This window comes from Mastigoproctus giganteus, chromosome 5 (genome assembly GCF_048544385.1).
Source record: "Mastigoproctus giganteus isolate SK-2022 chromosome 5, ASM4854438v1, whole genome shotgun sequence".
Classification (NCBI taxonomy): domain Eukaryota; kingdom Metazoa; phylum Arthropoda; class Arachnida; order Uropygi; family Thelyphonidae; genus Mastigoproctus; species Mastigoproctus giganteus.
Window position 1 is genome coordinate 18,124,874 of NC_143579.1, and position 11,925 is coordinate 18,136,798.

The 11,925-nt window shown below is 38.2% G+C and overlaps 1 protein-coding gene across 1 annotated transcript in view; it reads right to left on the bottom strand.

Annotated features, from left to right (window-relative positions):
• LOC150085213 (aquaporin-10-like) overlaps positions 1-11,505 on the bottom strand; it is a 115,528-nt gene extending 104,023 nt beyond the window's left edge. The window contains exon 1 of the mRNA XM_090373102.1: positions 11,383-11,505. Coding sequence (XP_090229228.1) covers positions 11,383-11,478 — 96 coding nt within the window. The 5' untranslated portion in view covers positions 11,479-11,505. The remainder of the gene's footprint in view (positions 1-11,382) is intronic.
• Positions 11,506-11,925: the final 420 nt, after the last annotated feature.

Consider the following 11,925-nt stretch of genomic DNA (forward strand, 5'->3'; position numbering starts at 1 on the left):
ATGACCTAATGCGAACTTGCTTAGCTCATTTATGTAAGTGACAAATAAGAAATGACTGAAATGTGAGGCTTTGAAGTTACCTTCGAAGAGAATCTATCAACGAAAACTAGTGATCTCCTATTACAGAGAGAGTTTCTAATACACAGCAGCAGCGAGTAACAAAGTACATATGTATGACTTGTTATGTAGAATTTCAGGACGAACCTTATCGAAGGCATGCGACTGATCCAGATAAGTAATATTAAGCTGTAATCCCCTGTCCAGAGATTACGGTGAGTAACAGAAACTGATTTCTTTGACAGTAAATATGCTGGTGAATTGACACGATGAAGACAGTCGAATTAATTTATTATTTTGGTCCATTATGAATTTAGCATTTTGTTTACAATAACTGTTTAGCTCCAGTCTATCCATCAATCAGAACATACGTAAAATATCTGTAGATCGATTTTATGAAAATTTCGAACAGTATATTGATTGCATATGGGCAGCCAAATCATCGACACTAATAAATCCAAGTATTATCATCTATTCAGAGCAGTTGGTGACAGTAGCATAACAAGGCATGAGTAAGCCTAATTGCATGATAGGACGTTGGATCCTTTAAGGTTTCAATTCCAGCAGCAAGAAATCATCTAATTTTTCTTCAAGAAGATACAAATTTATTTTCTATTGACTTCTTAACTGACATATTTACACATTTGAAGAATCTAAACCAGAAATTACAAGGAAAGGACAAGGTTATTTCTGAATTGCTGTCAGTTGTACAATCATTCCTTGACATATTTTCCTCTGATTTAAATGATGAGGAGCTGCACTCTCCGTGTATGAAAGAAGTGTTGAGGAAGAACTTAATATACAGTTGGATAAAAGGGAATACAATACTTTTCTAGAAAAATTAAAACATGTATTCGACGAAAGGTTTGCACATTTTAAAAAACATAGAACAATTAACACAACTTCTCATATGTCCATTTTCACTTGAACCAAATGGGGGAATTAACTAATAAGGCAGCAAAATGGTTTAAAAGAAATAAACCTGTACTGCAATTAGAAATGACTGCTTTTCAAGAAGATTTTGTTTTGAAAGAAAAAATGAATGAATTGAGTAATTTACAACAGTCTGGGGAAAATATGTGCAACGTAAAAAGTATCCTGAAATAAGGAAACTGTATACGCAATTATGTACAATGCTCGGATCAACATACACTGTGCTGCCACTTTATTAGGTACACCTACCTAGTAGCATGTTGAGCCTCCTTTATCCTTCAAAACAGCCTGAATTCGTCTAGGCATGGATTGAACAAGATGCTGAAAAGGTTGTGCTGGAAGGAGTACCAAGGGAGACATGAGTGTGTCACGCAGTTCCTTGAGATTCGACGAAGGTGTAGGCCTGCAGCGAACAGCCCTTTCCAGCTCATCCCAAAAGATGTTCAATAGGATTGAGATCCGTGGACTGAACGGGCCATTGCAGCAAAGAAAAGTTATTGTCATGTTCCTGGAACCATTCCATAGTGATTCGGGCTTCGTGCACCGGCGCATTATCCTGCTGGAAATAACCATCTGACTGAGGATAAACTGTCAACATGAACGGATGCACTTGGTCAGCAACGATGTGGCATTCAGACGTAAATCTATGGGTACCAATGGGCCCAACGTGTGCCAAGAAAACATTCCCCACACCGTAACACTGCCACCACCACCTTGCACAGTAGTCGTCAGACATGACGGGTCCATGGATTCATGTTGTTTTCGCCAAATTCTGAGCTTTCCATCAACATGATGCACCAGGAACTTCGACTCGTCAGACCAAGAAACTGTTTTCCAATCCTCGAAAGTCCAGTGCTGGTGCTGCTGTGCCCACAGGAGGCGTGCTCTCTTGTTCTTCATTGATAACAAAGGTACGCGATGTGGCCGTCGGCTGTTGTAGCCCATTCGCGACAAGGTGCGACTGTTGTCATATTTTGTTCTACGCACCAAGGTTGTATTTTGACGTGATGTGCGACATTGTGGCCCGTCTGTTTGGTTGCAAAATTCTAGCCATCCACCTCTGACCTCTCTCATCAATCAGCGATTTTCTGTCACAGGAGTGCCGTTGAGAGGATGTTTTCTGTTCGTCGCACCATTCTTGATACACCCTTGAAACTGTGGTGAGTGAAAAGTTCAGGAGAACTGCCGTTTCAAAGATGTTTTGTCCAGCACGTCTTGCACATACTACCACGCCACGTTCGAAGTTCGTTAGATCACTCCTTTTTGCCATTCATGCTACGATTTGTACGCTTAACTGATACTAGAGAGGTTGTTCTGCTGCATTTATATCCACAACTGTGGTCATGTGACATGCAACGTTGTGGGACAAACCATTTGTGTGCACAGCAGAGGTGTACCTAATAAAGTGGCAGCACAGCGTATATATGTGGTTCAAATATATACACTTGTTCTTAATGTGGTCCAAAAATAAGCCACATTAAGAACAAGTTTCGATCTCGGCTAACGAACTATCATCTGCGAAATTTTCTTCAAATATCAAGTACAAAGCTTGTTCCAGATTGTACAAAAATTTGTTTTAGAAAACAAAAATATAATTTTTCTAATTAATATGTATATGTACATAAATTTTAACATTGTATCTATAGTAATTACATAAAGAAATACAAAAATCACCTAATCTTTATTAGACAATCTATTAATTTTATTTTAATTTCAAGAATGCAGATCGCGATAAGGTATTTTTTTTTTTTTTTTAAATACGGATCCCGATGAAAACTAATTGGTGATCCAAGTTCTAGACCTTTAGTAAATAAACATGCAGTCACCACTGGAACATGACCTTGAAAAATATAGTATTAGTATTAGTATTAGTAACGGCCGCATGGTGCAAGAAAGCCTATGGCTTATGCTGCACCAGCCAAAAAAAAAAAAATAAATAAATAAATAAATATAATCTGTGCCCAGAAGACATAAGTACTATACAGACTGTCAGGACCTTCGAAGACTAGGAAGTTTGTGCTTTCCTTAAATATCTTAGAATAAATAAAATTATTTTATTTATTCGGGATAGTGCAATCATGCATCATTTTTATTTATTTATTTAATTCAGATAAAGTAAAAGTTACATTCACCCCTGGACAGCAATCAAATGCTAGGGGGGTAAACACAACTATAACATAGCAATACAATATCTATATTGGGTAATACAAAAGATACAAATACAAAGATAAAGATACAAAGGCGTATACAGATTATATTCAACATAAATGCTCATAATCTTTCTACAATACCATCTACTGTATTGTCAAGTAGATGTGGTGCAAGCGTATACATCGAAGGAGATTATTTCGAAATGGAAATGGCACTGGCAGACCACGGCGCCGAATATTAAAATTAAGGCAGGCCCATTTTACAAGGAAATGGGCTTGGATGGAACAGAGTAGAAAAGTGAATTCTCTCAGGAATCAGAAATGGGGGCCACTCGATAATAATTTTGTTAACAATCTTGCTAATAACGTTTAAAACGAGGGGGAAGATAAAGCTTGGGATACAAAAGTAAATAACTTAAAGGGGCGTGTCAGGGTAGTAAATTGTAGAAGATTACTTAGTCTTAACTGTGTCAACAGTTATGTCAGGAGTGTTGTCAATAAAATGGCTGAATTTGAACTCCTGGTCAGGATAACTAATGTCGATATACGAGGGGTGATAATTTAATTCGAGGACTGGTGCAAGATCTTATATTAATTGTCATCATCTGAATCTTCTGTGGATTTCTTCTTATCGAAATACTTTCCCTTGGACTTTACACACTTTCGCCACCGTCGCACCCAAGCATTAAATGCTTTGCCGACCGGGCTAGCCGGGTAGGTAAAGTGCTTGCCCAGCAACCCAAAGGTCGCGGGTTCGATTCCCGCCTCGGGCTGGATATCACGATGGTGCCGAACCAACCGGTTGGTTGGATATCCGGGACACGATACACGAAGGAAGCAAGAAAAAACTGGTTCCTTCGTGTATTGATCACATCATACGAAATAAATAAATAAAATTAAATGCTTTTTGCAAGCCAGTTTTCGAAAGACTGTCAAGTTCTTCCGTTGTGGCTCTCCGAGCATAACTGTGTCGGACGCGAAACGCTTGCCTTTCATAGCTTTCTTCAGACGTGGTAACAGGATGAAATCACACGGGGCTAAGTCCGATGAATAAGGGGGATGTGGAAGAACCTCGGCACCTATGGCAGTGATCACTGCTTGCACAATATTAGCTGTATGGGGCCTGGCATTGTCTTGATGAAGAAACTACTTCGTACTGGGAAGTTCGGTCACCCCGGAATAATGGCCGTCCTACCAAGACGCTCATTTCCATACGTTGTTGTAGCCAGGTATTGCCTAAGATTTGCTTTGAGGAGAGGGATCTCCAGGGCGATTCTTGGTGTTAGGTTGTGCCCGGTGGGGCTGGGGGCTGATCAGCTTGATGTGACAGCCGAGCTAAGGCGTATAGATGATGAACTAGAAACCATTTGGCAGAACCAATGGAATAACTCTGAAAAGGGCCGACATCTGTATGCCTTCAGTCCAGGTTGTGAGCCGTGAGCGACGCTCTTGGCTGCAGCTTGTTCTGTCCTCACTGGACATGGTCTGAAATCAACGTTGTACCACTTGGGGTTGTGCCCAGCAGAGGAATGTGCATGTGGATCACCTGAAACTGGGTTACATATTGTACTCTATTGTCCATATTATACGGATATAAGATTTCGACTGGAGCGAGGGACGCTCGCTCTAACAGAAAGAAACCTAAAGGAATTGTTCAACACCAAAAGTGCCTTTGTGCACTTTATTGATTTTTGTAAAATAGCGTATACCAGAAGTAAAGTTCTACTTCTGGTATACGCTACGAGGAGGTAGGTCTGGAGACCTACCTCCTCGTGGTGGGGTGTGATAGACCATTCCCACCGCGAGGCTGAATGGTCGATTAAGTACTAACAACTAACATATTTTGTTATATGAATTGACCTACAGTGGTCTTTGTGTTGTAGAACTAAACCTACTAGAAAGGTTGAAATTAACACAAATGAGAAACAAGTCGCATATGGCTGAGAACTCGGGAGGCGACTTGGAAGGGAGCTCACTCAAATGACAAATGACAAATGACCCCGGAATAATGGCCGTCCTACCAAGACACTCATTACCATACGCTTCTTCCACCTCTAACTTTTTCCGATGCATTTAAGCCCAGTCTGACACAATAACGAATCACAAATCGCTGTTCAATCTGTATGTCCGACATGAAACGTGCTTCAAAACGGTAGTCAGTGACACACGGAAAAAAAAATATTCTCTTCAAGCAACACTAGCTCGACAAGTGCTGTCATGAGCACACAGTCTGCTCCGTAGCAATCAAGGAGAGCGCCACCAGCAACAGTTATGGAAGGTTCGTGCCGTAAACATAAAATCTTGCACCAATTCCGCGAATTAAATGATCACTGATCACCCCTCGTAATAGGGCTAACAGGAACGTCGTGCCACCCGGAAATTGGGAACGAGTTCCACTATGGTATATATAATGTATTTAGGGAAGATAGAAGGGGCGGAGGGATCATACTTCTTATCAAAAGCAGCCCTCTGGCTGCTTTTGATAAGAAGCATGATAAGAATTTCGATAAGCTTCATACTCAGCAAAAGCTCATTACGTGATGTAAAGAGCTTTTGCTGTGTCCGAAGTTACATCTGCCAGCATAGCATCTGTGTGGTGAGAGTTAGAAGCAAAGGTATGATGAGAGTGGGAGTAATCTACAGATCGGAAGATTGTGGAGCGTCCGAGTAGAGACTCTACATGCAGATGGAATGGGCAATTAAGCGTGAATGTCGTATTAAGGGTTATTTTAATCTGCCACAGATTGATTGGAATAAGTGGGAGGGAAACTCACCATGGGGAATTTTTTTTTTTTTTTTTAATAAACTAGATTATTATTTGTACAAGCATGTTACAGAAAGTACTAGGGGTGAGAATATTCTTGACCTCATCATTACTAACGAATCAAATGCCATCACAGCGCTTAAAGTACAGAAACAATTGTCAGGAAGTGATAATGCAATCGTCAGTTGGAAGATGAAAAAAGATGTTGCAGCAGTTAAAGGTAAAAGCATGGTTTTGACTTCAGAAAAGGGGAATTAGGCAGTTTAAGGCGCTATATGGAATTTATGAATTGAAGAGGGAGGGTGAATTCATTTGAATTATGGAATACTTTTAAAGCAAAAATCAGAGAAGCCATGAACACATAGTATTAAGCTAGCGAAGAAAGATGTTTAAAGTGGATCAAACTAAATACAGAATTAGGGCTATGATATAAAGTGTGGGAGGTTTTGAGAAACTTGGAAATAGAGGAACATCTTGTGGAGAGCATTAACAATATGTGCACCAATAAAGTGAGCAAAGTAAGAACAGTGATGGGGTTGACGGAGAGCTTCAAAATAACATCAGGTTTGAGGCAAGGAGGCGTCCTGTCACTACTACTATTCATAGATGTCATAAATGATGTGAAATGTAGAGTTGTGGAACAACTCGGACAGGACCAGATGAGAGTCATGCTCTTCGCAGATGACCTCGCATATGGGGAGAGAGCAGGGAACAAGTGCAACGGCAGGTTGATATATAGGCTAGTATGGCCAATGAATTTGGACTGGTTTTCAGTCAGGAGAAGAGTGAAGTAATGGTTCTAAAGAGGAGTGGCGAGCTTGACGGATACATTACAATGGAAGGGAAAGGCCTAAAAATGGTTAACAACTTCAAGTATCTAGGAAGCACCACTACAAAGACTGGAGTGATAGACGAAGAAATAAGTAGAAGGATACAAGCGGGCGGGAATTTCTATAGGCAGACAAGAGATGTGATCTGGAACAGGAACATACCATGAAGTGTAAGAAGGCTATATATCAGGCCTATTAGATACTAATTCTTACTTATGCATCTGAAACTTGGACTATGAGGAAAAAGGATGAAAGCAGAATTCAGGAGGCAGAAAAGAGATTTGTGAGGAGCATAGACGGAAAGACAAGACGCGAAAAAATCAGGAATGATGTGATTATTCCTGATTTTGTCGCGAATCAGGTTGAATTCACGTTGAAACACTCCAGAATAGGATTGAAAGGTCCCGTTTTAAATGGTTTGGACATGTCAAGAAGAATGTTTAATTTACAATTAAGGGACAAAAGACCAAGGGGGAGACCAAGAATGAGAATGAGATGGCAAGACATGATAAAGACCGATGTCATTAAGAGAGAAGGAAACTGGAGTGAAATCAACGACGGACAGAAGTACACGGACATGGCATGGTGACGAGGCTTCATACCTCGACCCATGGAATAGTGGAACGATGACAGAAATGATATATAATGAGACTTGAAATTTACCATTAAGTGTTAACAGTCAACTAAGATGGCGCATGGTGATCTGTCTATGATATATACGCCTTCGCAGGTAGGGAAAAGGATGTCATTGCCTCTTAGTTTAAGATGATGGTAAGAAAGGATTTAGAATATTGTGTTCATGTCTCGAAGCCATACATGAAGAAAGGAAGAATGAATCTTGACAGGATTCAAAGATGTGCAAACTTTGCTTATTGGAGGCTTGAAGTGGTGAAACCCATGTTTAGTCTCTAGAGCAAAGTTTCCGGCATCCCCCTCTCCCCATACTTCTCCTTCAACCCATGCACGGTACTAAGTACTATAGGTTTTTATACCTTTCGCGTTGGGGGTTTTCATAAAAAAAAAAAAAAAAAAAATCAGAATGGTGAGAGGTGCTAATAGATGTCCGTATGAAGAACGGTTCAGGTGGGTTCTGTAAGTTTGGCAGTCATCTCAGGGAGATCTGTTTGAGATATATAAGTCCCTGAAGACGATCAGTAAAATGAACAAAGGGAGGTATATTTTTAGTTTTAGGAGAAACAAAAACTAGGGGTCGCAAATATAAAATTTTAGGGCGTAAGAGAAGGCTGAATCACATGAAGTTTACCTTTGGCTAATGTGTTGCATATCACTGGAATAAATTCCTTGCCACAGTGCTCAAGGTGGATAGTGTGGTAAAGTTCAGAGCAGAACTGGATAGTCAGTTTTTGGCAATGGGGAAGTGTGCATGTTTGAGAATTTTTTTTCCCAGCCGGTTTTTTTTTTGGGGGGGGGGGGGTGGAAATGTAGGAATGAGACTACGTTGCTAATTATGCTATATATATTTATTTATTTATCAGTTTATTATAAAGAATTATTTGGTTTTTTTTAATGTCTCTGCTTATTTACAGTACTTGTTTTATCAACTTTTACGCAATCGCTCTTAATGTGGATTCAGTAAAGCCGAGTGCCTGACCATTATCAACAACGAACTCAACTCTTTTATACAGATTAATCGCGTTTAATGTAATATTTTCTCTTTCCCATTTATCTCTTAGAAGCATCCTTATCACTTGCTTCCTGGTAGCTTAACACTTGCAATATAAATGGGTGGTACAGAAAAATGTAGATAAAGTTTGAGCAGACATAATATATACTTGCCTTAATCATGTACCACAAAAAATTCATTGCTTAGCCTGTGTTTTAATTTCCATACCAATTATAAGCCTACTTTTCACAGACGACTAATTGTAAATCACATATATCAAGATCATGAAGTCGCTAAAATTTTTCCTCTCACATCATCTTGTTAAATATTCGTTGATCTTTAATGTGAAGAATATAAATGTCAAGCTTTTTTAGGGCCCTAGTTCCATTACCCTTTTTCTGAACACTACAGTTTCAAAATTTCTTATCAAAACTTCTCTAGAAAATAAAAAGTTTTAATATTAAATTCTAAAACTCAGTAATTAGCGAGCGTATATAAGTGGGAGAGAGGATGCAACAACAGTATTTTGTTTTTAACAAACTGATAGCTTTACTCACAGAAACGGCCTTGAAGGGAGAGTATTATACAATAAAGATCTCATAAGCGGTGTTGCAATGAAGTTCATGGACTGGTGCTGTTGTGGTCATATTTGATGAGTTTGAAAATAAAGGGAAGTAATAAGTTGTGGTCGAAACTTCCTCCAACACACAAAGTATGTGTTGCTGTTATTTGGTTTTTAGGAGCATTAGTAACTAAGGCCATATTGCTCCGGGGATATGCGGTGGTCATTCCCTGACCTTTCCGCATCCTCCGTACGTATTGTGCAGTAGGCTGACAGGTTGCAAGTAACAACCAGTTTCGTTAATATCATTAACATTTCATTTCACGATTTTGCAATGGAGCAAGGAACAAATATCAGATTTTGCTTTAAAGTGGGAAAATCTTCAACAGAAACTAATGAAACGTTTATGGTGATGAAATATTAAGTCGTACCAGTGTGTTTGAAAGTATAAGCGATTCAAAAAAAGACGCTAGGATGTTCACGATTACCCAAGAAGTTGGCGTCCATCAACATCTCGAAATGAGGGCAAACTTGCAAAAATTCGGGAAATCGTGGCAAAAGATCGAAATTTGACACTAACAATGATGGCCGATGAGTTGGATATGAATAAGGAGACGATTCGTCAAATTCTGCATGAAGATTTAGGGAAAGGAAAGGCTGCACAAATTTTGTGCAGACTTTTACGGATGAGCAGAAGGAACGAAGAGTGCCATCATGCAAAGACTTCATCCGGACTTGTCAAGACAGTCCTGATTTCCTTGACTGTATTGTCACTGGAGACTAATGTTGAATGTTTCAGTACGACCCAGAGACAAAGTATCAGAGCATACAATGGACATCAAAATTATCACCAAGGTCTACAAAGTTTCGTTTACAGAAGTCCAGGATCAAGACGATGCTGATCATGTTTTTCAACAAACAGGATATGATTCACATAGAATTTGTACGTGAAGGGGTGAGAGTGAATGCTGAGTTCTACGTAAAGGTGCATCATAGACTATTGAAGCGCATTTCCTGGGTGAGGTCGCAATTTCGAATGAATGGCGGGTGGTTCTCGCTGCGTGATAATGCTCCCGCCTATTTCGCACTTGTTTATGAAGACTTTTCTGGCGAAACATGGCATTGTACAGCCCAACGATCTATCATACTCTTCCGATCTAGCATCAACAGATTCCTTTCTCTTTCCCAAAGTGAAAACTGCTCTCAAAGAGATTTCAGGATGTTGTGGGAATAAAGAAAAACACAACCTCCGAAATGAATATTTCTTTGGACGCCTTCGCTGACTCTTTTCAGAAACTTTTAAAATGGTGTAATAAATGCATTCAATCAGGTGGTGACTACTTAGAATAAAAATAAAACTATTTTTCAGCTAATATAGTTAGAGGGCGTTACGTGGTGGTTTTCCATGGAATCTAGATATCTATAATTACCATTCTTATACCACGTGAATATTAAGATAGTTTATGTAGCCATTAACTAAATCACTATAAATGAAGGTACCGTTTCAGGAACCTTACCGGAACCTATCCTCAGAAACATTACATTAATGTATAGTTATTTGGTTAATGGCTAAATAAACTTTCTTAATATTCACGTGGTACAAGAGTGGTCATTATAGAAATCTAGATTCCATTTTTCGGCTCCTTCACTTTTTTTTAAGGCCACCGTAGCAGAGTGGTCAAGCACGAGAGTGCATAAGTACTTGAGTATTCTTGTGTTCTCTAGTCTACCTTGTGAATTCCTCAGATCGTGTAGTCGTCCCGGAGTATAAATAGAAATTTTTTTATTTTAATTCTTACAGTTGAGTATTGAATATATTCTCACAGTTGAAAGTTGAATATGTTTAATATAGAATAATAATTTTTTCACTTTATATATACATTCATGTACATAGCGGAATAAAATGTCCTAATGACAAAGTGTACACAAAAAATTAAAATTAAACTTGTGAAAAAATCCAAATATTAAAATGAAACATTAAAAAAAATGATAAATTAAACACAGGTCACAAATTTATATAGAACACATCATAAAAACGTGTCAAGCAACAAATTACGATAAATGCGTTGTTATAATAAAAATATAAAATCGCTAAAAGCAAATATAAATAGGATATTACAAAACGCAATTTCTTATATACAGTCCTACAATATCTTAACAAAAATTAAGTAATAATTTCAGTATAGAAATAATAAAAAAAAATTTGTTCAAATATATATTTGTTATATCATAGATAATACTAACAAGTTCCTTAATGAAAATTTCAATGTTAAATATATTGCTTGTCATTATTTACTATTATTAGTTTTAATAATTATCGAAGATATAATATCAATTATTCAATTCACACATTAAATAAACATGACTAAGATATTTCGTTACACTACTTGAATCATATTAAAATGAATACACCTAAATGCATTAAAAACATTTTTACATGTGCATATATTGGCTTGACTTACTGTAAGGATAAACGTGCCAAGAAATTCAGCTATTGCTTCTCGAAACAGTTGACTTTGTATTCTAGCGAAATTCCGAAAATGAGAATCAGAACCCATCCTTTCGTCTTTTTCTTTTTTTCCCTTCACTAATCTACAAACACGACCACCACCAGATCAAGATACAAATCGTTTACTCCGTGAAGTAAAACAACCTAGTTTTCTTAGTGGCAGCTACTGTGCTTTATACAGTCGCCAGACCTGCCATCTCGCGGTCAGGAAAATTGTCATTGCTCTCTAACGGTGCCATGCTGTGGCAATTACTGTCAAGAATGATTATCATTAAGGAATATGTTCACTGTAGTGACCAGTTATCGGTATAGTGAACCTGTTCAGTTAAAAACAAATAAATGTAGCGACAAGAAAGGCCATCTCATAACAATAAGGAAAAATTTTTACGATAACTCATCATGATAACCAGGCAGTCTTAAGTCTATAAGTTACGTCTATACGAAGATATCTATTTTGTGTCCTAAATGCTAAATTAAAAACAAATACAGGACACTG